Source organism: Pseudorasbora parva, chromosome 17 (assembly GCF_024679245.1).
Source record: "Pseudorasbora parva isolate DD20220531a chromosome 17, ASM2467924v1, whole genome shotgun sequence".
In the NCBI taxonomy this organism is placed as follows: domain Eukaryota; kingdom Metazoa; phylum Chordata; class Actinopteri; order Cypriniformes; family Gobionidae; genus Pseudorasbora; species Pseudorasbora parva.
Window position 1 is genome coordinate 11,102,021 of NC_090188.1, and position 25,222 is coordinate 11,127,242.

General features: G+C 36.5%; 1 protein-coding gene across 3 annotated transcripts; it reads right to left on the reverse strand.

Moving 5' to 3' along the window:
- Positions 1-162: 162 nt before the first annotated feature.
- On the reverse strand, positions 163-24,805 carry washc2c (WASH complex subunit 2C). 3 transcript variants are annotated; one of them, XM_067422448.1, is made up of 32 exons: positions 24,640-24,805; positions 23,440-23,579; positions 23,183-23,347; positions 22,863-22,931; positions 22,576-22,749; positions 22,048-22,141; positions 21,903-21,964; positions 21,736-21,789; positions 20,178-20,279; positions 19,969-20,053; positions 19,788-19,853; positions 19,228-19,355; positions 19,033-19,102; positions 18,181-18,231; positions 17,882-18,076; positions 17,635-17,801; positions 17,457-17,564; positions 16,193-16,291; positions 12,036-12,131; positions 11,837-11,938; positions 11,436-11,602; positions 11,235-11,349; positions 10,439-10,657; positions 10,053-10,280; positions 9,823-9,945; positions 9,640-9,738; positions 8,080-8,148; positions 7,176-7,232; positions 6,260-6,478; positions 4,340-4,918; positions 4,066-4,240; positions 163-812 (listed from the first exon to the last, which is right to left on the reverse strand). In XM_067422448.1, the coding sequence occupies exons 2-32, from the start codon at positions 23,566-23,568 to the stop codon at positions 664-666; spliced, it is 4,215 nt and encodes a 1,404-aa protein (XP_067278549.1). In that variant the 5' UTR covers positions 23,569-23,579; positions 24,640-24,805; the 3' UTR covers positions 163-663. The 3 variants fall into 3 exon arrangements, with proteins under 3 accessions (XP_067278549.1, XP_067278551.1, XP_067278550.1); XM_067422450.1 differs by lacking the exon at positions 19,788-19,853; XM_067422449.1 differs by lacking the exon at positions 7,176-7,232.
- Positions 24,806-25,222: the final 417 nt, after the last annotated feature.

Consider the following 25,222-nt stretch of genomic DNA (forward strand, 5'->3'; position numbering starts at 1 on the left):
TGTTACCCCGGTCACCCTGGCAGCGTCAAACAAGACTTTGTGCCTGTATCTGGTTTCATTTCCAGTGTATGACATTGGGATTTTTAAGAATTAAAATTAAGAAAATAAATGGTTTGGTCCTCTACAAATATGTTTGAATTTCAGCACTCACACACGCAAGAGTACGTTTCATAAAATATATTTTCTTTAGTTTCCAAAAATCATTTCACATGCAACACAAGAAAACTTCAGCTCAAGTTATAAAAACATCAACAACAAAAGCACTTATGTTGGCGCATAGGCTAGAGTTATGGCACCACATTTGAAAATTAAACCTTACAGCTGACAATATCAGAGGAATGTCTCCAGTCTTAACACATCTTTTACACCCCACCAGACAATTCTCATGTTTAAAGTGCTAATAAAATACACATTAACCTTTGCAGATATCAATGCCAATTGATGACCGCTACATCATTTACCAATCAGATGACTTCACAGATGGGATTGGAGGTATACAGACAATCTTCTTGTTTCCTTTCAATTTTTTTTTTTCTTATTTTTTTTTGGTAAAAGTTACCGATTAGAGTTTACATTATTAACAACAGTGTTAGATTACATCTACCTTCATTTAGGCCATGAACTTCGCTACATAGTTAAACAGATAGCTGTAATGAAGGAAACTTAGTTTCCCCTAAAAGCATTTAGAGGATCATCGAAAATATCGTGGCCCGTTTCCACAGCTGAGACCGGATCCTGGACAGGCTGGGTCTTCTTAGACTTAGAGGATGGCTTTAACGTTGGTTTCGCAGTCCCAGCCGAGAAGATATCATCTGTGAGATAAATTTTAAATACAAAGGTTTGGAATAAATAAGACTTTTTTTTTTTTAGACTGCCAGTGTATGTGCATGGAAAATTGTGTACACAAATGGTCATTGAAAAAAGGTGTGTATATACACATTTCCACACATCATAAAAGAACAAAATGTATTGCCGTAAATATGTGTGCATCATCCACTCACTTAAGACTCATTTACTGGTGTGAACAAAGTAAACAATGTTTTTAAACCCCCATTAATGGCGTTAAGAACTCAAATTACAGGCAGACAGACTATAACCCTTTCCCCAACATTATGAAAAATACAATTATATATAGTGGATAGAATTTGAGGGAAATTACGATATTTTTGGAATGTTAGTGCAGAACACCTTACTGTCAGACACTGTATTTACACTGCACATTACACTTTAAAAAGTATTGGTTCGGTTTCCAATAAAACTAAACATCCTAAAATATGTTTGCTTTATAGGCATAACTGCATACATTTGGTTTAAAACAAATATTTTGCCAATGGCAATTAAAGTGAATAAACAAAAACCTTTTCTGAAAAATCCAATTTCTGATACACAAGACAAGGATACGGAATATACAGTCGTGGTCAAAATTGTTGGTACCCCTGGAAAATATGATCAAATATGGCTGCAAAATAATGCAATAATGCATTTTTTATCCTTTTGATCTTTTATTTAAAAATGCACAAAAATCTAACCCTTTCATTAAAGTAAAATAATTGAAAATGAGGGGTAAATCACATTATGAAATTAATGCTTTTCTCCAAAACACGTTGGCCACAATTGTTGTTACCCTTTTATTAAATACTTTTTGCAACCTCCTTTTCCCAAGATAACAGCTCTGAGTCAGCTTCTTCTATAATGCCTGATGAGTTTGGAAAACACCTAAATAGAGAGCAGAGACCATTCCTCTATACAGAACCTCTCCAGATCCTTCAGATTCACAGATCCATGTTGGTGCTTCTTCTCTTCAGTTTAGCCACACATCTTCTATAGGGTTCAGGTCAGGAAACTGGGATGGTCATGGGAGAATCTTCATTTTGTGCTCAGTGACACATTTGTGTAGCCTGGATGCCAGCCGAACTCTGCCCCACCCACAAATTTTTTAGGTCGGGCAGTTCGGTCTGGCCTTGCTCCATAGAGGAGTAATTATCCCCAAACAGAAACTGGACCAATGAAATCATCAGGGTGGGCTTTAGACGATGACGGACAGATGATCAACAGCAACGTAATCATGCACGTCATCAAAGGGGCTTGGATTATATTTTTTCGAATCCTGAATGGAGAGCTTGTTTGTATCTCCACCACCTTCACAATTTCTCTCAGAAATGATGATCATGTTGGGTAAGTACTCTGTGTATCATTAAATTATTTTATTTTTTTACAACACCGGCAAAGTTTCCACCGTGTATTCCAGCCTGATACCAGCGCAAGTGCAGACAGGGTTGGCAAGTTTTTACAACAAAACCCGCCAACTAATAGCCCTAAACAATAGCTCCGGGGGAAAAATGGCGTTTGGGGGGTACAATGTTTGTTATTTTGGGAAGGATGCCTGCTAAAATTCGCACTCATGGGTCTATATATATATCACATAATAGTCACTTCAACCCGCGGGCATAGAAACCAACCCGCGGGGGAAAAAACGCAGACTTGGCAACACAGTGCAGTTGAACTATGTTGACATTTGACAATGCGTCGCTTCGTTGCTCTGATTGGTTGTAGGTCTATCCAATTGATGTCTTTCCAGGTTGGGTCTCATAATCACAGCCCAATGGAGCAGTTTCAGACTCATATTCTGACTAGAATTGAGTATGACCACGTCAGGCTAACATTTGTGTGTTGATTTTGATGTTTGTTTTGGATCGTTGTCCTAATGGGAGATCCAACCACTGCCCATTCTAAGATTTCATGGTTCAGGTTGATTTTTTTATCTTTTGGTATTTGCTAAAATCCATAATACAATGTGTCTGAACAAGATGTCCAGGACCTCCAGGAAAAAAAAAATAGGCCCACAACATTAAAGATCCAGTGGTATTTTAGCCGTGGGCATGGGGTACTTTTTATCCCTGTTTGCACCAACCCTTCTGGTAGATTTGCTGCCAAAAGGCTATTTTAAAGTTTCATCTGACCACAGAACCAGGTCCCTTTTGACTTTCCAGTCGTGTCTGACAACTGAATGTGCTGGAGTTTGTTTCTGGATGAGCTAGGAGGATTTTTCTTGAATCCCTCCCAAACAACATGTGGTGATGTAGGGGTTGTTTTAAAAAAAAAATGGCTTTCTGACCCCAAGACTCAACTAATCTCTGCGATTCTCTATCTGTGATCCTTAGAGAGTCTTTGTGCACTCAAACGTTCCTCCTCGCTGTGCATTAGGACAATATACGTACACGTCCTCTTTCAGGCAGATTTGTTACATCTTTAGTTAAATGGAGCATCTTAATTATTGCCCTGATGGTGGAAATGGGGATTTAATGCTTTAGTTATTTTCCTACAGCTTCTTTCTATTTTGTGAAGCTCAACAATCTTTTGCTGCACATCAGAAATATATTTTTTGGTTTCACTCATTGTGATAAATGATTAAGGGAATTTGGCTTTTATGCCTCCTTATATTTATACTCCTGTGAAACAAGACATTCTAGCTGAACAATTTCATGTTCCTTGTCACCTTGGTGTGCTAAAAAATGTAAATATTAATGTAAATATACTTCAGAGATATTTTACTCTCTCTCTATTAAATTCTAGGGGTACCAACAATTGTGGCCAATGTGTTTTAGAGAAAAGCATTTATTTCATAATGTGATTTACCCCCCATTGTCAATTATTTTACTTAAATGAAAGGTTGGATTTTTGTGAATTTTTTAATAAAAGATCAAACAATGTAAAAAAATTTTTACAGCCATATTTGATCATATTTACCAGGGGTACCAACAATTTTGACCACGACTGTAGTTTTGCAATGAAATATGACAAAAAATATTTTCAGTTTGTCATCTCATACAATCTCATCTTTTCCTAGTCTCGTACACATGGTTAGGAATATGCATATGGAAAAGATATGCAGATGAGCTCCTTATATGAATATTTTTGGGAGGAGAAATGTTCGCTGACCGGGTAATTTTTCTCAGATTCTAGGATATGTACACTTTTACAAATCTGAAAACATTTAGGATAAAATCTATACCTGAGGCCCCTGGTAAGAATCACAGTGAAGAGTGTTGTGCAGAGATAACTAACCCATGTCGTCGTTGAATATAGACTTTGTCTCCACTTTCTTCTTTGCTTTCTTCTCCTTTGGCTTTGTGGCACCAGTCAAGTCAGCAAAAATATCAACATCATCATCAAACAAACTTGCATCCAGAGACACTTCCTTAGGCTTCTTCTGGCCCTTGGTGGGTTCTTTCACTTTATCCTGTAAACATTTAAGGTCAATAGAGATGCAAAAATCAGTCGAACCACTCCCTACTACCACAATTCATTTGTAATAAAAATGAAAAACTGTGATATTTACCTGGAAAATGACTGGTTTTGCAGGACTGGCCTCTGTTTTGGAGTTTTTACTATCTGTACTTTTACCCTTTCCTGCTCCAAAAATATCATCATCGTCGTCTTCTAGGAAGGGCATGTGTTTGGCTTTCTGGACAGGCTTCGGTTTCACTGTGGCAAAAAGATCATCCTCATGGCTGTCAAAAATAGATGAGGCCTGTTCTTTCTTTGAGGTTATGATGGACTCTGTCTTAGAGGCTTTCTTTTGGCCCTCCTCAGGGATCTTTGCTTTGTGTTTAGAGGAATGAACAGGCTTTGTGGCAAAGAGATCATCTGAATCAAAAAGATTTTCTGCAGATTCGAGAAACCTCTTTGGCCTGACTGCTTCATCTAGGCTCTTGGCTGCAGCGGGGGTGCTGACAGGTATAGTGAGCACTGAGGGTCGCGCCGAAACGGGGTTAAAGGAAGGGAGTGAAGCAGCCAAAACTGGTTCATTAGCTTGTAAAGTGGTGCTCTCCCCAACAGCTTCCTCAGATCCCTGTGCTGCAAGATGTCTTGCTGCCCTTGTCTGCGGCCGCCGTCGGACTGAGCCTTTAGCCCGACCCTGCAGTAGATTAAAAGCCACTGAATGGACACTCAACCAACAACAGTAGTTTTAAATCACAACAGCACACAACTAGGGCAGAACAAATTTTTTATGAAATCGTTATTGCGATTTGGCTTCGTCAAACTGCGCAGGCTGCAATTTAATTAATTTGATATTTGCAATCGGTTTCAGAATAAATTAAAGGATTTATACACCTCATATCATGAGCTGCATGCGTGTACATGAACACACAGTAGCGAGCTTCACTATGAAACCGGCAGTGCGTATTTTTACTATCAAAGTAAATTGATGCCATAAAGAATTGCATGCGCAAGTTAAGATTTGTGAAAGTGTAAATAAGATTGCAAGTGTAAATTAAATTTGCATGCGCAAGATAAGTTTTGTAAATGTGTAAAGCGTCTTTCAAGTGCAAGAAAAAATATTTGCAGCATTTTACTGTTATTCTTAAGTGTAATTCATGTTTTGTGAAACTGCAGCTTCATGCTAACGCAAATAAATATGATCTGTATTCTTCTGACTTCCATTTTTTTGTGCTAACACTTTCTCTCGCCAAAATACAGCCAAAATCATTGCACGCCTGTGAACATGAACGCGCGCATGTGAAAACAACAGTCAGGAACTGCAAAACTGATTGACCATGTAAACTCAACCTTTGTGTAAAAAAAAGAAACTGTTGCAAATGTCTAAATGACTTGTTGTGCAAAACAAGTTACCGAAATTAACCGATTTGTACAGTAGTTCCGTCTTTCTTTTAGCTGCGCTTACAGTTTTGGCACGATTCTCTCATGCAGTGAGTTTTGCAAGCGCAAGGAGGAAGGCGGGGCCACCTTCTTCTGTAGCCAATCAATGAAAAGTTTTTTCTGAGGTAAATGTGACGTTGCATGACATTGTATACAAGCTGTTTTACTGATATCTTTCCGCAGTTGAAACAACTGATTGAGTGATTCATGAGACATGATAGGGATTTCAGTAAGTTGTACTCTATCTTTTAACATACTTTCAGATGCTCATCCATGTATATTTCACATGGAAGAAATTACCAGTGCTGCGCCAAAGAATATATTTTTTTCCCAAATAAAACGGACCTAATATGAAATCCGAGACATTGTTTCATATCAATAGTAACAAAGCACAAAGATTATTGCAATTTAATGGATGGGAGACATGCAACAATGTTAACTAGGATAACTAATGATTCTTGGGATTTAAGAAACGATATAGGTTCGTAAAAAGGATAATCGATCGAGAAAATCGAGAAATTTTTATTTTTTACCCAGTCCTAGTAATTTACTACACATTCTTACAATATAGTTCTTACAATACTACGATCTGACCCACCTTGTTAGCATTCTGTAGCGTGGTGACCTGAACAGGTGAGTCAAAGCTCACACCTCCCTCACTGGAGGTCTGATGATTAGGGATAATATCAGTATTTGGCAGCGCCCTGGCAGCTGCAGAGAGGGAAGCGGGTGCCATGCCAGGGATTACGCTGACAGCTCCTGGAATCCGTGGCACCGCGCCTGGCAGGAGGCTGGCAGGGTTGACAGCTAAGCTAGCCTGAAAGAAACAAGACATGTTTTTTTAAATCTTTGACAAAACTAATGAATACACAAAGTGCCCTTTGCTCACATTCCAAGACTAGACAGGAACTGGTCTGTACTATTTTAGAAGTACACTAGATTTGCATTTCCCGAAGCACATAGCAGTGTTTGCAAGGCAGCAACAGAATCGTGTTCTAGTGAAATCCACATTTTAGGTATGCGTATATAAGTCAAGATGGCTTATGTTTAAAATAGAAATACAATTCAGTAACCAAATATAAGAATGATATCATCAATGTTGGTAACAAGGTAAGTATCTATACACTGCTGCCTTGCCAATACTGTAGAAAGCACATTGACAGATTTAGAGTGCTGCATTTAGAGTTCTCCTATGGGTGCAGTAATGATGTGCAGCATTGGCATAGAGCGAAACAATGTTATGGCAAAGCTACAAATGTTCTGGTATACCGGAACAAGTGAAAATGTAAACAGGCAAAAATATATGGTGTGCAGAATTATATATTTTAAACAGATAAACGCATTGGTGAGTTGTAAAACAGCCCAATGAAAAGTAAGTTTTGCTTTTCTTAGACTTCTAAGAAAGATCATGCCAGGATGTAAAAAACACAGAATATAGAAATACAGAACACTGTTTTAACAATGAGAGAAATGGAGCATAAAAAGCACAGAGATTTTATTTTTAAAAGCGTTACTTGAAGTTCTCCAATCCTTGAGGAAGTTGTTTTAGATTTTAGAGGGCTTGTAGGCTCCTGTGCAATTAAATAATATCAATTACATTAGAGTCAACCAACAAAAAGAAAAACACTTTTGTAGGTTCTGGAGATCCCCAAAAATATGTTTTAAATATGGTAAATGTATAAAATAAAAAAGTATTATATTACTCCAGACGTAATTAATTCTAAATGTAATCAATTCATTAATAAAAATTAGGACTGTCAATTGATTCAAATATTTAACCGCAACTTAAGCGCACATTTTTATCAGTTCTAAATGTACCTAGAAGTGCACCAGGGTACCGAACCCGAGACCGAATCCTGGAGGAGGTGCTCGGAGTTCGGTTGCATGCGAAATGTGCCGCGATTCACATGAACAGTGTGAGAAACACAGACTTGTTTAGTAAAAATAACCTGCTCTTTCGTTTTAGCCGATTGTAATTTATAGTTCAATAAAACACAAGTTGGAATGGTGTAGTTCAATAAAACCCACAAGTTGGAATGGTGTAGTTCAATAAAACACACAAGTTGGAATGGGGTTAATGATTTTCCACATTTGCCACTTGTTTCAGAATAGTAATGTTAATGTTAACCCATTTCTTTCCCCATTTCTGTTTGCTGCTACATCCTTTACATCTATGGCCCATCTCGATTTCTCTAAATACGGGGGCTAGGCCACAGATCAAACAGAAAATGTGTGCTGTGTTAATTGCGCGTTAATAAAATTAGTTCCGTTAAAATTCATTTGCATTAACGCGTAAATTTTGACAGCCCTAATACAAATGTAAATTTATATATACAGTAAATTTCATCTCTATTTGCTACATTTAAACAGATTGTTTTTCACATAAATATTCCATTGCTGATTGATTTCTCTGAATACCTTGCTTGATGTCAGTGTTGATTTGTCCTTTTCATTTGTTTTAGGCTTGCTGGGTTTCTCTGGTACTTTCTGTATGTGAATAATATTGTAGAAGCATTTACAAAGCATTACCACTTACATAAAACACACACAAAACCTATTTTAGAAAATATTTATTTTATATTTAAAAAATTAAATATTTTTGTGCATTTCTCAACAATAATAAACTTCTATAACTAAGTAAAATATTTTACTTTTTCACTTCAGCAATAATCTGACATGTGTCTTCTTTAAAAACAGATCATACTTAAAGGATAGTTCATGAAAATTAGCCCATCATTAACTCAGCCTCAAGCCATTCTAGGTGTATATGACATTATTCTTTCAGATGAATTAATCAGAGTTGTTTTAAAAAAATAACCTGGCTTATCCAAGCTTAATAATGCCAGCCCAAAATTTGAAGCCCCAAAAAAGTGCATCCATCTCTCATAAACGAAGGATGGATGCACTGCCATTATAATGCTTGGATTAGCCAGGACATTTATTAATATAACTCTGATTGTATTTGTCTGAAAGAAGAAAGTCATAGGGTGGTTTGAGAGCGACTAATTCTAAATTTACAGTCTAAGTTTACATTCTAAACAGTCCAAGTTGGAAATTTCATTTTCAGGCCTATGCTCAAAAATTGGTTAACAGGTAATAAATGGATTACAACTACTTAAAGGTGCACTATGCAACTTTCCGTCCACTGGAGGGCGCCTATTCAAAACAAATCGTAGTTTGATGACGCAAAGTGTGAGCGCAGCATCTTGGGAGATGTGGTCTTCTCATCACAGCCGGTGGAAAAGAGGACTCAGGCAGAAATCACGTTCATGCATGCGGTTATTAACGTTACTGTAGTCTAAAGCAGAGCAGGACCGAGTGTTATGGACCTGAGCACAGCTGCTGGAGCGATTGTTAAACAAATACCCACCTCGCGAATACCGGGACTTTTATTATGACGGGACGGGACACAGTCGCTGGGCGCCTGCACAGATCCGCTCTTCCGGTTATGATTTTGAGGTAATGTAGCTCTGTTTATCATATTAGATACATTTAAGTGTGTTTAAAACGATGTTATGACTTTACTCCGTGCGTTCACTTGTTCACACTGCTAAGAGTAAAGCGCTCCTGCCAAATAAAAGCCGAAACCGAGGGTAACGCAGATATGATGCAATTGACAGGCGACTCCCTCAAATTCAATGCTGAAACGTCCCTGTCCTTAGTTAAAATAGCAATTTTCTCACAATTTACCAATAGTTGGAAACTTCTGGGATATTGTAAGTACTCAACTGAACAAAATATGTAACACTGGCCTAGTGGTTTTGGGATATTTTACTGCAAAAATACTACATAGTGCACCTTTAATAAATATAATATACTACAATAAAATAATCTAAAAATGTACAAATAAATAAATAAAAGCATTATCAAACTAAAATATAATACATTCTTTTCGATTAAAATATTTTTTTAGTTGTTTTTGACCATGAGATGAAGAGCACCACAGGGCAAATGTACAAGTTGGGGAACAAACAGTACCGGAGGAGCTTTAGGCTTTGCTGAACCAAAGAGGTCATCATCGTCGTCATCCCCAAATAGTGTGGGAACAACTGGTTTCACAGAGCTCTGAGATGACACCTGTAAAATGAAAATACCTCTATCAGTAAGAAACCACCATCTAAGCATAACGTGGCTAAGTCTATGGAAAGTCAAAAAGCTTACAGCTGGTTTAGGAGCTGTGGCAAAGAGGTCTACATCAGGGTCGTTGTCTCTCTGTTGTGTGTGACTGAAAAGGAGTTCCTCATCTTGGAACACACCCGTGCTCTTCATGTGGGGCCCATGATCCTGAGATCACAACCAAAATAAATTAAATAACATTAAATGACCTACCGGTACCATACCAAGTTCCATTCAAATGCACACCTCACAGCACTGAATATAAAACAGCTAACCTTAAGTGCGTTCTTTTCTGTTGATTTGTATGTTCTAGGAGCAGGAACTATTTCATCAGTGTTCATGTCTTCATCCTCATTGTTGTCGTCATCCTCATCCTCATCATCATCATCAAAAAGACTCAGTGCTGTTTTCTTGGCCTTGGTCCCCTTACTCTCCATGGGCGGTGGGCCCTCCTTTTGCAGCTCGTCACCATCAGCAATATCCTCTTGATTTTTAGTCTGTTTCTGTGGAAGAGACAATCTTCAGTTCTGTAACCGATTTTTTTGTGAGCATATATTTAGGTGTAAATTTATTATTTAATGCTATTAATATTTATTTTGTTAATTTGATGATATATTTACATAAAAAAATAAATTGATTATGTTGCAAACATTTTACTCACTTTACTTGTGTCTTGCTTGTCTCCTAATACATCGATCCCACCAAAAAGGCTAACTGCTCCAATCGGCTTCTTCTTAATCTCAGTGCTGTCATCAGAGGACAAAATGGATTCCACAGGCTTCTTCCCCACAGACGATTTCTCCTCTGCTATCTTGTCTTTTGCTACATTGGGGACATTTTCCTCCTCCGTAGATTCAAACAGAGAAGGAACACCAGAAGGCTGAAACAGAAAAATTCTCAGCTACTATCAAATGTCAAGGCAAATAAAGACTTTTATTTTGAAAGAAATCAATGCTTTTATTCAGCAAGGATTCATTACATTACGTTCCCGTCAGAACACCCACGTATAAAAAAAAGGTTGGGTTTAAATCGGGCTCAGACACAACGTGCACGGGCTTGGGTAGGGTTGGGCTTGATTTTTTTGAGCCCAATCTAAGCTCTAGAAGGAACGCAGTTTCTTCATCGCTTTAGGCAAACTATACGTTTAGAAAATGAAACGCAGAGGTGGCTGGAAAATGTTGAAAATGTTTTACGGCGAAGGATTCCGGAAAAAATGACCAACGCACAGCTCAGCTGACTATACACAGCTAGCTGGTTTAGTGCAGTTCTTTAGCCAATGGGTTTTGTTCAAGGTCGGATCACGTTCTCACTCCTGTGTTCGTGGTCTCAGTACACTTGTTTGGTTGCATTTGCTGTTTTTACACCTGCACAAACGAACCGCACAAAGGGGGACAGAGGAACTCTAGTGCAATTCAACTAAATGAGGCAGGTGTGAAAGCATCCATAAGCCAACTTACCTTCGGTTCAGAAAAAGTTTTATTTGCAGGTGTTTTGAAGCCAAAAAGAGATTCTTTGTCCTCATCATCATCTTCATCCTCAAACAGGAGAGAGATTCTCTGAGATGACTTCTTACTGCAAAGACACACACAAAAAAACCTTTACAAGATAATGATTTTGTGTTTTTCTTACTACTTCAGTATGTTCACTGCTTCCAAAACCTTGACTCATTTGTGGCTGCAAACAGATCATCATCACCACCAAACAGGCCATCTTTTTGTGGTGCTTTGACACTGGGTAGCCTGGAGGGGGCACTAACACTTGACTTCATTCCACTGGGCTTCACGTCTAGGCTTTCTTTGCTTGGCTTAGAGCTCATCCACTGATCCTGATATAGACAGATATTGCAAATTTTTGAAAATTAAAGCAAATATTGTGCTATGTCAGGATATTGGCATGCATCTAAAGAAAAACGGACATGATTAAAAACAAACTAACAAATAAAAATGACTACTTTGTATAAATGTTTTCTAATGTTGTTTTCAACTGTTAAGGTTTTTACAGTACATTACAATTGTACCGACTCTTTTGTAATTCTTCTACTTGTGTTACTCACAAATACCTCATCATCGCTGAAGAGTGAACTGGATACAGGTTTCTTAGGTGGTAGAGATGTTTTTTTGACCTCCACTGCCTTGGCCTTTGATGTTGATGAAAAAAGGTCCTAAAAGATCCAAACAGACTTGTTAAAAACCACTGAATAAAATAAAATATCTAGATTTCTGAATATATCTCTTTAAACTAAATTTCCTTATCATCACCTCTTCTTCTTCATCATCAAATATTGAGAGCGGAGCTTTACTGGGTTTGTTCTGAGTGGTAGGCTTCGATTTACTTGTAGTCTCACTAGAGAATATCTTTTTTTTTAAATAAAAGAACATCAAATACATCAGTGACAAGTATCAGTAGTCAGTTTGTAATAAAGGTTGGGTGATGTACCGAAAGCAAATATAATAAAAAGGAATAAATCTCACATTAGTACCCTAAAACATCCATTATCAATTTTATTAATCATTTTTATTAAACACATTAGAGAACTGATACACATAAAACAACAACGCTGATTTGAAGTGATCACATTCAAAACCAAATAAGCAGCATTTTATCATCAGATAATTACAAGATCAAAGACCACAATATAAGATAAAGATCAATTAGTTTCATTATTTTTAATGAATACGGTTTTTAGTTGAGCTTCAGGATGCAACGGCAAACTTTCAGTTTCATTTGCGGCTGTTTTAGCTTGCTGAAGTGGTGGACCATATCTGTGGTGATGTGTTGCAGTAGCACTGTCATATGGAGCCGATAGTCTATAAGATGTTCTTACATGTACACTCATCTAAAGGATTATTAGGAACACCTGTTCAATCTCTCATTAAAGCAATTATCTAATCAACAAATCACATGGCAGTTCCTTCAATACATTTAGGGGTGTGGTCCTGGTCAAGACAAACTCCAAACTGAATGTCAGAATGGGAAAGAAAGGTGATTTAAGAAATTGAGCGTGGCATGGTTGTTGGTGCCAGATGGGCCGATCTGAGTATTTCACAATCTGCTCAGTTACTGGGATTTTCACACACAACCATTTCTAGGGTTTATAAAGAATGGTGTGAAGAGGGAAACACATCCAGTATGCAGCAGTCCTGTGGGCGAAAATGCCTTGTTGATGCTTAAGGTCAGAGGAGAATGGGCCAACTGATTCAAGCTGATAGAAGACCAATAACCACTCGTTAAAACCGAGGTATGCAGCAAAGCATTTGTGAAGCCACAACACGCACAACCTTGAGGCGGATGGGCTACAACAGCAGAAGACCCCACCGGGTACCACTCATCTCCACTACAAATAGGAAAGAGAGGCTAAAGTTTGCATGAGCTCACCAAAATTGGACAGTTAAAGACTGGAAAATGTTGCCTGGTCTGATGAGTCTCGATTTCTGTTGAGACATTCAGATGGTAGAGTCAGAATTTGGCGTAAACAGAATGAGAACATGGATCCGTCATGCCTTGTTACCACTGTGCAGGCTGGTGGTGGTGGTGTAATGGTGTGGGGGATGTTTTCTTGGCACACTTTAGGCCCCTTAGTGCCAACTGGGCATTGTTTAAATGCCACGGCCCAGCTGAGCATTGTTTCTGACCATGTCCATCCCTTTATGACCACCATGTACCCATCCTCTGATGGCTACTTCCAGCAGGATAATGCAACATGTCACAAAGCTTGAATCATTTCAAATGGGTTTCTTGAACATGACAATGAGTTCACTGTACTAAAATGGTCCCCACTGTCATCAGATCTCAACCCAACTCTCAACTCCAACCCAATCTATTAGTATGGTGTACCTAATAATCCTTTAGGTGAGTGTATATCTGTTTACCATTTTTGGTATAAAATTTACACATGGCTTCAACCACCATATTCCTTGTCCAGTTTCATTTAGAATGCATCTTAAACTACCTACTGAAGTGGTTTGAGCGGCTGGATTAAAATCCAATCGAAAGCACTTTGAAGGGCTGTTACATCTGGTCTTTTCACAATCGCATATCATCATATAGGGACAGGTATAGAGAAAAACTTCAAACAAATTTGATTCGAAATAATGTCACACCCATTTTTCTTTGATTCCGAACTATATTGGGTCCTTTAAAATATTTACCACCATACTATAATTTAGTAATAAAGTAATACAAAATTACTAATAATAAATACTAGTAATAACTATAATATTCAAATCATTGCTTAATTGTATATTGCCAGCAAAATCACTGCACTTTTTTTAAATATTGCATATATGACTAGGGCTGGACAATAATTCAATATCAATATATATCGCGATATAATTTTTTTCAATAACGGTGATATGATTTTTAAACACATTTCCAATATTTCGATATGACTGACGTTCAGGGCGCATGCCATCAGAAAGAGCAGAACACGATTGGCTTCTTGCGTGATGACGTACACCACGGACACGCAGCCAGTGCTCTGCAGCAGTAGGCTGATAGAGCCAACGCCGCACGTTTTAGCTACAAAAAGAGTTTCCCTGACCGCAACACAAATGTGACTGAACGAGCTTCCACAAGTAAGGAGAAATAAATAGTTGATAAGAGAAGAAAGACTAACTTTCTTTAGTGGCGTGGAAGTGGTTCGTCTATCTAAAGCACTATTCGCACGGGATTAGTATTATCTAGGGACCTCTGTGATTTAGAAATGACTCCCCCACATCTGAGTTTTGCGTGGCGCATTCGCACGGGATAATTGCAAAGCCTGTGATTTTACTCGAATTTACTGACTTCTCCCGGATATGATGTCAAGTCTTCGTTATAGATAGCTGTATGAAATCATAAACAGGCATCGATATCGTTTTGATTATTTTACAGTAGCCTAATGAATAAATATAATTTCGTTCAGTTAGTGAACAGACGCCATGAACTGAGCTCAGACCGGCGGAAGGAATCAGATTTAATTTATCACGAGTGAGAAGCTGACAATATACGGCGGAAGATTCAGTTTCAAAACTAAATGTAAAAGCGCCTATTTAAACAAGATTGTCATTGTACTATACTGTTCTGTTATGTTTTTCATTCAGAACAGTATTGATGTTAATATTAAACACACCATTCGATCAGATTACTCCCAAATTGATACTCATTCTTAAGTGAAAGTATAATCCGCGTGGGCGCGGCTGCACGGGAATTCATAACGGTGCACATTATGAATGCAGACTTTATTCTTCGTGAAAGATAAAGATAGAAATGCTCACAGGGAGAAAAAAAGCTTGCAAAAAGTATATACAATCCGCCTAATCCTGGCCAAATCACAGAGATGTCGATTCGCATGGGACTAATGTTATCACAGGACTCGGTGTTCGGCGAAATATGGTAGGTAGGCTAATTTGCGGGGGAGTTTTTACTTTACAAATTACAGACATGGCCGATTCGCACGGGATTAAGATCACAGACATTCTCTGCAATTATTACAAATTACCAGAGGTCCCCAGATAATACGAATCCCGTGCGAATGGGGCTGATATTAAACTTCAGGTTTCAGTGTGCTGCAAAATGTGCCGGAGAGGTGCCGACTAGGGGTGTAACAATACGTCGACATAGATGCATCAATTTAATGTCTAACAATACGATGCCAAGCGTTTAAAATAATCCATGTAGACTATTTATGTAAGAGGCAAGTTGCACATTTGTTTTAATACTTTCCACATTTGCACACAATGTCATGTATTAACACCAATGCATTCATTCTCGATTAAATTACCTTTCAATGCTTGTGAAAGACGGTCAGACATGGCTTCACGAAAATGTATCATTTGCTCCTGTTAAAGCCTTGCAAAAAGCAGCGTGCACTCATCTCAAACAGAGCACAAATAGGCCACTGAATTGAGTCTTCTTTTATTTATTTTTTGAGCATCAGTAGATAAAGGTCTATAGTTTTGCATAAAAGGAGAATATAGCGCTATGAATCGTTCTTCACTGAAATTTAAAACTTAAAAGAAAATGCTCAATAAACTGCGTCTGCGAATTGAGTCTTGTTTATTTGACGGTGATTTCACATTTCTTGTTCATATAAAGGCTAAATACCAATAAAAGGTGAACATTAATTTATTTGTACCGTTTTATTTCTAAAATATATGGTTTTATAGGAGGAGGTTTCATAGACTTGGCAAATTAATTTTTCAGAAGTTTGTAGATACAGACATCCTTTGTGGCAGTTCTTGGTAGTTTTTCTAAAGCTTTTATATAGTTCATATCGATATCGAAATTATATCGTATCGACCAAAATTAAGAAATATATCGTGATATAAATTTTGGCCATATCGTCCAGCCCTATATATGACCCAGGACTAATTGTAATACTAAACTGATAATAGGCTCCATTGTAGAGTATGAAGACTACAGAAAAGTGATTTACTTGTGAGTCTTCATCATCTGAGAACAGACTCCTGCTATGTGCTTTCTCTGAAGCTCCCAGAGCAGGTGAAGATTTGACTGCTTCAGGTGGAGGTCCACTCTAAAAGAATGTAAAAACAATTAACCTTTACCACAACAGACACGAATACAAGGAGAGTGCGAGTGTGTTCACACTTGGCAGGTTTGAAAATGTTATCTCCTTGCAGCAGATCTTAATTTGTGTGCAAGGAGGAATTTCTGCTGCTGTTCTGACTACTTTACAAAGAGCTTTTCGTGAGTTCTCAGCTGGTATATACTGCCATTCAAAAGTTTTTGATCTGTAAGGTTTTTTATGTTTTTAGAATAAGTTTCTTATGCTTACCAAGGCTGCATTTATTTTGTTAAAAATACAAACAACTGTAATATTGTGAAATATTATTAAAATGTAAAATAACTTTTTTATTTGAATAGATTTTAAAATGTAACTTAATCCTGTGATCAAAGCTGCATTTTCAGCATCATTACTCCAGTCTTCAGTGTCACATGACTCTTCCAATATGATGATTTGCTGCTTATTATCAATGGTGAAAAAAGTTGTGCAAAATATTTTTTTTTCCAGAATTATTTGATGAATAGAAAGTTTTTTAAAAAAAGCATTTATTTGAAATAGAATCTTTTTTAACAATATAAATGTCTCTTTTGATCAATTTCGCTTAATTATTCCTTCAGTTTCCTTTTGAAAAAAACTGTATACATACATACATACTACTGTAGCTACATACATACATCATCTTCCTGCAGCACTTTTGCTTCTTGCAGAACATTTATTTCCTCAGCATACTAGGTCATATTGTTGATTGTTATGGCCAATGAACAGTGAAAATAATAATAAAAGAGTTTCATTTGAATTTAAAAATATTTAATATACTTTCATAGCAAAAATTATGCATGCGATTAATTTAGATTAATTAATAACAGAGTATGTAATTAATTCGATTTGTTTTAATCAATTGACAGCCCATATTTTATATATATATATATATATATATATATATATATATATATATATATATATATATATATATATATATATATATATACATACATATATATATATATATATATATATAAACACACATCTTTAGGTCTGGTGTTAAAAAGAACACTTTGAACGCTAAGCAAACCAGGACTAATGTATCAATTTATTTTTTTGGCCCGAAACTCTGAACCAAGAGAAACAAAAACTACAAGTGTGAACACACCATAGGAGAGAATGCGTTTTATACCTCTTCAGATTTGGTGGACTCTTCACTGGTGGAAGGCCGGCGTTTCTTAAGACCCTCAAGTATGTTTTTAGTGCCGGGCCCGAACATTGAAATGGCTCCAGCAGGAGGCTGCAAGCAAACACAATCAGTATAGAAGCAGAAAAAAACATAATAAAATAGTGATGATTGACAAGCAGACCTTTTTCTCTGGAGGACGGGTCTCCTCCTCCCCCTTAACTCTTTTCTCCTGCTGGGGAAGAGCTGTACTGGGCTTCTCAGTGTATATTGCTCCAACTTCCTCATCCTCCTCCTCATCAGCTTCCCCAAACAGGTCTACTGTTTTCTTTGGCATTTGCTTCTCTTGTCCTGATCACAAAGATATGCTTTTAAGATTCCCCAAAAACAACAGTCATTTTCATACTGCAGGGCAAATGTGAGATATTTACCAGGGGTGGATTTGTTATGTGTCTTCCCACTGAAGAAGTCATCATCATCATCACCATCATCAACATCATCATCAAAGAGCCCACCCACAACTGAGGCACGCTTTGGTGCTCCCTGCACTTTGGGCTGCACTGGACTCTTACTGTGTTTGCTCTCTAGTGACTCTGAATCATTTGGTGAGCCAAAGAGTTTGTTTTCTATGGGTGAGAGGCATGAAAAAAATCTTACTCATTAGTAACTACATCAAACGTTTGTGCAAAACAATGTGCAAGTATGCAAATGTAATACAGTTAATGCTTACCAGGAAAGATGGAGACAGCACCAGTGGGTATTTTCTTAGTTTTAAGGGGCTCTGCAAAGCAAATGAAAAAGATAAGATAACTTATGTAAATTAGTTGTTAAATGGCCATTTACAAAAAACATTAATAAAGAGAAATTTTTATTTTTTTATTACTGAATATCTTTTGAGAGATGAAAGAAATTGCAGAGTGAAAGTAGGAAATCTTTTGTCCTGAATAATGGATCATTATGCAAAAATAGTATTTCACAGAAAGATCAAGTTATGATATTTTAATTAAAAATGACATGGTCAAAAAAAAATTTAAGAAATAAAACATTTATTTATTGTGTGATATATTTTTTATGGGTTTAAACCCATTGACTTACTATATATATATATATATATATATATATATATATATATATATATATATATATATATATATATACACACACACATAAAAAAAGTATAATTACCGGTAATTGTTTTTCCCCTTTCTATAGCGTGCAGTTCAACTATCGGTTTCAATTATTTAAACGTTAAAACGTTAAAAATAAAATCTTCCTTTCTTTCAGGAAAGCATTGATTTTTTTTTTTTTTTTACATCCAATGATTTTTTTCTTGGTAGTGTACGCAGATTCTTTTGAAATGCTCTTCTATTAAGAAATAAAACATGCAATGGAAGAAGTGTTCTCAATAACATGCAGTGGATTTTTAGTTCATGCCAACATTGAAACGCAATGCTAGTACTGATATTATGTTTCTTTATACGTTTATACTATTTGGCCACAAGTCTGAGAGACTATCCGATATATGACTTTGAATAAAAGACAGCAGAAGAGTCCAAAAAAAAATACAGTTAGTATGTCTCACCTGTTGTGTGGGTTACGTTTTGTTCCTTTTTCACTGGCTCATTTTTGGGTGCATCCGAAAACAGATCTCCCTAAGAAACAAATTATATGAGATTACTTTCAAAGATTGCAACTGTCTCTTCTTCTAGTTGTATTTGTATAATTTTGTATGATTACTACTTTTTACCTTATGATTACTAAAATGTATCTAACTAACCTCATCATCATCATCAAACAGGCCTTTGCCTCCACTAAATAGACCACCCTTCCCACCGAATGGAGAATATTCCTCATCTTCCATTTTTGGTGGTTGGAACATCTCATCCTGATCATCTTCCACTGTAACTACACATGCATAACATATATGGCATTATTCTAATAGATGTATCCTTCAAAATTCTAGCTTTTCAAAGAAACTAAGGTACAATTATGCCAAAAACATCCAAAAAATAATTAGCCATGATACTGTATAAATCAATAAAATATAATTTGATGATTCATAACTGCAAATATGTAACATTACGTACAAATTTTGGGTCATTAAGATTTTTTTAAAGTAATGAATACTTTTAAAAAGCAAGAATGCATGACATTCTTGCCATGACAATAACCTTTTCTTACATTTCAAAATATTTTACTCTGTATTTTTAAGTCAAATAAATCAGCCTTAGTAATCATAAGAAATATGCTACAGACCCCAGACTTTTAAACGGTAGCCTACAAAGTGCAAAATATAGCAGAACGATTTGATAAACATGCCATGATTCAGACTCGTACCCTGAGGTTTTGGCTCTTTCTTTGTTTTACTCTTCTTCTGGGTGATAGATGGGCCTGATAATAATGCTTGAGAACAGACAAGTACATGCACACAAATTAACGTGAGAAAGAAAAAAAAATGATTGGAAAGATGGAAATGTGGAAAATAATAAAACTATCTATAAGTCAATAATGACCATACATGTGCGATCTGCTTCTGGCTTGTTTGGAGTTTCTCCCTTGATTCTGGCTGCTAGTTCATCAGCAAATGATGGTACACCAGAATCCTGAAAGACATGGCACACAGGAAATTGAAGTTATAGTTAAGAATTTTTTTGCTGCACATTTTTATTCTCTCATAATTCTAATTTGCTACGCATGTCTGATGTACTCAGACAATGCAAATCTAACCTTTCTGAATTCATCTTCATCCTTGTCAGACCCTCCAAATATGTCAGAATCTTCATCTTCATTCTCTTCATCAGCATCATCATAACTAGCAACAGATGGTTTCTATGGGATAGATTACAGAATCACAGCTATATCTACAGATGATGTAAAAAAGCTTTTTTTGATAAAAACCCAATTTTGTGTAATGTACCTAAATATTATACAATAAATACAATACATATTTAATGTTAAATTGAAATCTTTAGTTGTAGAAAGCTTTTAGAGAATATGCTGTATATAAATCTCTTAGTCGATGTTACATTTAAGATTTATATTTAGCTTTCACATTTAAATGGAATATTTTTTTTATTTCAAATTAGTGTATAATGATGAAGATACTTAAAGGTGCTGTATGTAAGTATGACAGCTAGTGGTTGTAATGGGTACTGCAGTCCAAATTCAAAAAATAGTTTGCCCCACCCCCTCCTCCTCAGACTGCTCACGCAGGTTGCCTGTTTTTGAGGACATGCAACAGGAATGAGCACAATGGACAATGGAAGGCGAGGAGGCTTACACACTGTTTTATTGTGCTTTTCTTTTTCTTTTCTAATACTGGTATCACCAACGAGAGCTTTTATATCGAAACAGAAAGTTCAGAAAGTAAAATGCATTCATAACAGAGTGGAGCAAAGAGATCGTTTTAAAGCTGAGCTTCACAATTGATTAACTGAAAATGCACACACCGCGAATACAAGTGCAGCCGTAAATGCGTGCGCACTGTGCAACCGTGTGCATTTTACTTTCGGTTTAGAAGTGGTGCCAATTTGGGGAGCGGGTTGCGTGAATGGTGGGTTCATACGTCTATTATTCCTGATGAAAAACACAACAACAAAACAGTACAGTGACAAACTCACTTAAATAATCTCCTTTACATTTTGCTTTGAAACCAAATCTTCCAGGATCATCTTAGCATCAGCTCTAAATAATTATATTACAATAAAAAAATTAAATAAACGACGATGGTAGGCGGTGCCGCGTGCTCAAGCGATGTAACCGGTGTTGCGCATGAACACCGGCAGCACAACTATCGTAGCAAACCTAATGGCAAGGCTTTTTAGGTCGGGTAGAATCTCAGATTTCTGACCCAGTTTGTTTGCTGGCTTCCATGGCAGCAATACTTTGTGTTTCTGGCAACCTGTGCTGTCGAAATACTACTGGGCAAATTTTACAGTATCACACTAATGTCTGTAGCATGGTTTTTCAGAGAAACGAGTATGTGAACGTAGCATGATTCCTAAACATATTACGGTATTTGTATGCTTTAGGATGGTCAAAAACTTAAATACATCACCTTTAAACCCCCTTTTAAAAGCTTAAGTAAATCTGATAATAGTGGGTTGTTTTAGAACTCATTTTGTTTTGTAGCATTCTATATCTATAACACAATTAACACTGCTATAAAAGCACCTGAATAAATATTTCACATATATCCTTTGCTTTATGCCTTACATCATAATATAGTGTACATGTACCTGTATAAAAACCATCAGAATAGTAGAACATATTTTTTAAGTCTTACTTTCTTAAAGTTGCCTTGGACTTCCTCATCCTGGTCAGAATATTCATCTGAATGCTTTTGGAATAGAATCCAAACAAAGGATTTAAAAAAAAATGTATCAGGGCCAATTTTCTTAAAATGCCAATGATGCAATTCATGTTAATGTACTATACATATTATGCTCTCACCTCATCACCTTCATCAATATCACTCTCAATGATGCTGTCTCTGTCACTACCGACAGACATTTCTATAAAACACAGCAGACAAAAGAAGTAAAAACCAACCTATTACAACAAGAAAACTATAAAGATTATGAATGGGAAATGTCACCATCACTGGATAGATCTCCCAGGCCAACATCTTCCTGATCCATAAAGGCTTGGGACCCAATCAGGTAAGGCAAAGGCCTGTCCACATACAGGTCCTACCAATAAAATACATTTAGTCTCAAAACCTTAAAATCACCATGAAACCTTTAATAAAAACAGCTTCCTCTCCTTATTGCAGCGACATCTCTTCTCTTCTCTGATGATGTGTTTACTAGCACGAGGACGGGACAACCTGTCACTCAAATAAACCAATCGACTAATACAAACCACAACCATCCAACAATCCAGATGGACAAAATCAAGTTCCGTCCAGTATTTTATCTTGCTCGAGAAGATGTTTCACTCGTCACAATAGGGAAGAAAAGACTATAACTTCTGTTTCATGCCAGCTTTAAGACTGGTGAATTTATATGCATAGATATGGCTAAAGTCGTTTTTGATGTGAGTCTTGGGATTTTTTAGCACGTGTAATAATAACAACTCTCTAATAATCAAATAAATGCTCAAGGGCTCTGGGGAAACACTTTACCTTTGCTTCCAAAATGGGCTCTACTTTTTCAAGAGCCTCCTCATCCTCAGAGTCTGAGTTTCCTGCTTTAATATCGAGCTGTTCGAAAGCAGATTCCAGGACCTGCAGGCCATAGTTGACTGCCTCTTGGACTTTGGGAATAAGTTCTGCTTCCTTCTGTTCCCTTGTCTTCTCCTTTACAAGTGTATGAAATGGTAGGAACGCTTCAAATCATTGTTTTCAACATAAAACATAATATAAATGCATAGCAATGTTCCACAGCAGAAATAAACATCCCCAAACAGTACCTGTTCAGGCGGTCTCTCCGTAGCCTCTGGCTTTGGTCCAGGGTCTTCCACCTCTTCATCATAAACCCTCTAATGAGTAAAAAACAACCAAAAAAAACAGGGTTCGTTTGTGTTTTACACCCTTATTGTTCTCTCACATTCCACAATCTTACCGACATAAGCAAAGAAAATTGCTGAAAAAAGATTTCACAGTTGGGCCACTTTAAGTCTCATATCCCCAGGATTAATGTGATATTTCAGTTTGTGAAAATTGAACTACTTTGTTTTGCATCCAAAATGAACTCTCATTTATCTAAAATCATGAAAAAAATTGTGCATACGTTTTCAATGAACTGTGTGTTGGACAGCATGAGGAAGTCATTAAACACTGTATGTAGGTGGCTGTCTGTGGCTTTAGTGTCCCGGATAAGACCGTCCAACTGCTTCTCAATCTCATGTGTCTTGGACAGCATCCTTTGAGAGAAGTCTTGCAGGAAAAGAAATAACTGCAGAGATATAAACACACATTCACTCTAAACCTCTGTGCAATGTGTCAGCAAGCACAGCAATATGAATATGAATGCATTTCACACCATACCCCTGAATCTGCAGCAAGTGACCAGTTTGTGCTGGATTTCTGCATCTCTTCCACTGTCCAGGGCCTCTCCCACACCTGCTCAGCCTCCCCATTATGATTACTTGGGCCATTCTCCATAAAATTAGACATGCTGGTTTAATCTGTAGAAGATCAAAAGTTTTCCTTCAATATATTACTGGTGCAATGGACATTATGACTCGTGAGATTAACTGATGTGTAGGACTCATGACTGTCCATGTGAATAAGAAGTACATTTTATCATAGTGTATTATAAATATTAAAAGTATATTTAAAAAAACACTAATACTTTTTTTCTAAAGAACGTTTATAAAAGCTACATATCTATCCTAATTTAACAACGGCCTAATCCTGGCTTAATCTAAACCCTGTTTGTGAAACTACACTTCAAAAATGCAATTACAAATATATGACAAAAAACTTTAAATAGAAATTACATTAAAGTATATGTTAGTTTATTAAAGTTTACCATAAATGCTTGTCATTAAATTAATCAATACACTTTAACCATATTTCAAAGTTATACTTACCGGTAAGCAGTATAACAAAGCACTCAGGTTCATTCAAATTAAATAAAAAATATAAAACACTCATTTCATAGTAAATTGCATGCACTTAAATGAGAGAACACTGTATCCAGTTTGCACATACAGTAATAAGTATATTAATTTATTTTTTTAAGTAATACATTTTTTTAAATAAATAAATAAATGAAAAGTATATCATTTCAATTATATTATTTATTTCCATAATACGTACTATTTTAATAGATAAAGTGTGCTTCCTTTTCAAAAGGGGGGATACATGCTTATTTATTTAAAGCCAGACATTTTTATTTCATCTAACAAGTGATATGAAGTGTAACGTGTTGAAAGTGTAAATAATAATAATCTTTTTAATTATTCTATTTTGAGGAAACTTTTAAAAGTTAAAACGTTGTAACTATGTCTAAATCTCTAACGTATACCCAAAAGCAATAATCTCGTTCTTTCTAAAATAGACGGTTAGAAATATAAGTAAGTTACACATATACAAGAAGGCCCTTTTGATCCTTCGTTAACTGTCATTTTGCTGTTTCATACATTTATTTGCGATTGTTCAACCTGATGTCATGCAAGGCTAGCTACTGTGCTAGCAAATTATTCTGAATATCTGCTCATTTCATTTGAAGTATTGATTTACCTTGTATATGTACCGCGGCAAAACATCCACTGTAGTGTTTTCCTTCACCTCAAAATCTCACGAATCCAGCAGTGAGAGAAGTCAAGGGCAGTTTATCGCTGCTATTCGTCCCTTCATCATCAGTTCAGTGTTTTGAGAGGTCGGCCATGTTCTGTCTGCAGAGAATCAGCTGATTCTAGTCACCTGACAGAGGCGCGCGACAGCGACCCAAGATTCCCTCTGATCTGAGAACAGCTTCTGATGCGCGTCAAAGACGTTTTACCGCATTTTACTTATACGGAGCGGATTTAAACTGATCTCAAAGCAGCACTTCCTTATAGGAACATAGACGTTTGTTTTAAGGCGGAAAACATGCATTTTAACGGCTTATTATGAATGAGTGAATATAATCTTTTAGCAAAAAGGAAACCATAAAATATGTAATGTGGATGCATTTTGTAAATCAGAAAATGTCGACATTTTCAAGAAAGGATGTTTTTTAATCAATGTTTCAGCAATTGTTTGACCATTTATGTTGCAACAAATAGCTTGAATTTGATTTTTAGTAGGGAACATACAGCCAGTCCTGTGAATCACGTTTTTA

What these genes read in the sequence shown, in the direction of transcription:
- washc2c (XM_067422448.1), bottom strand. Translation starts at nt 23,568, where the DNA reads ATGTCTAATTTTATGGAGAATGGCCCAAGTAATCATAATGGGGAGGCT. An exon ending in CACTCTTCAGCGATGATGAG is followed by an intron (nt 11,603 to 11,836) that starts GTATTTGTGAGT and finishes TGTCTATATCAG; the next exon opens with GATCAGTGGATGAGCTCTAA. An exon ending in TATATTCAACGACGACATGG is followed by an intron (nt 813 to 4,065) that starts GTTAGTTATCTC and finishes TTTATCTCACAG; the next exon opens with ATGATATCTTCTCGGCTGGG.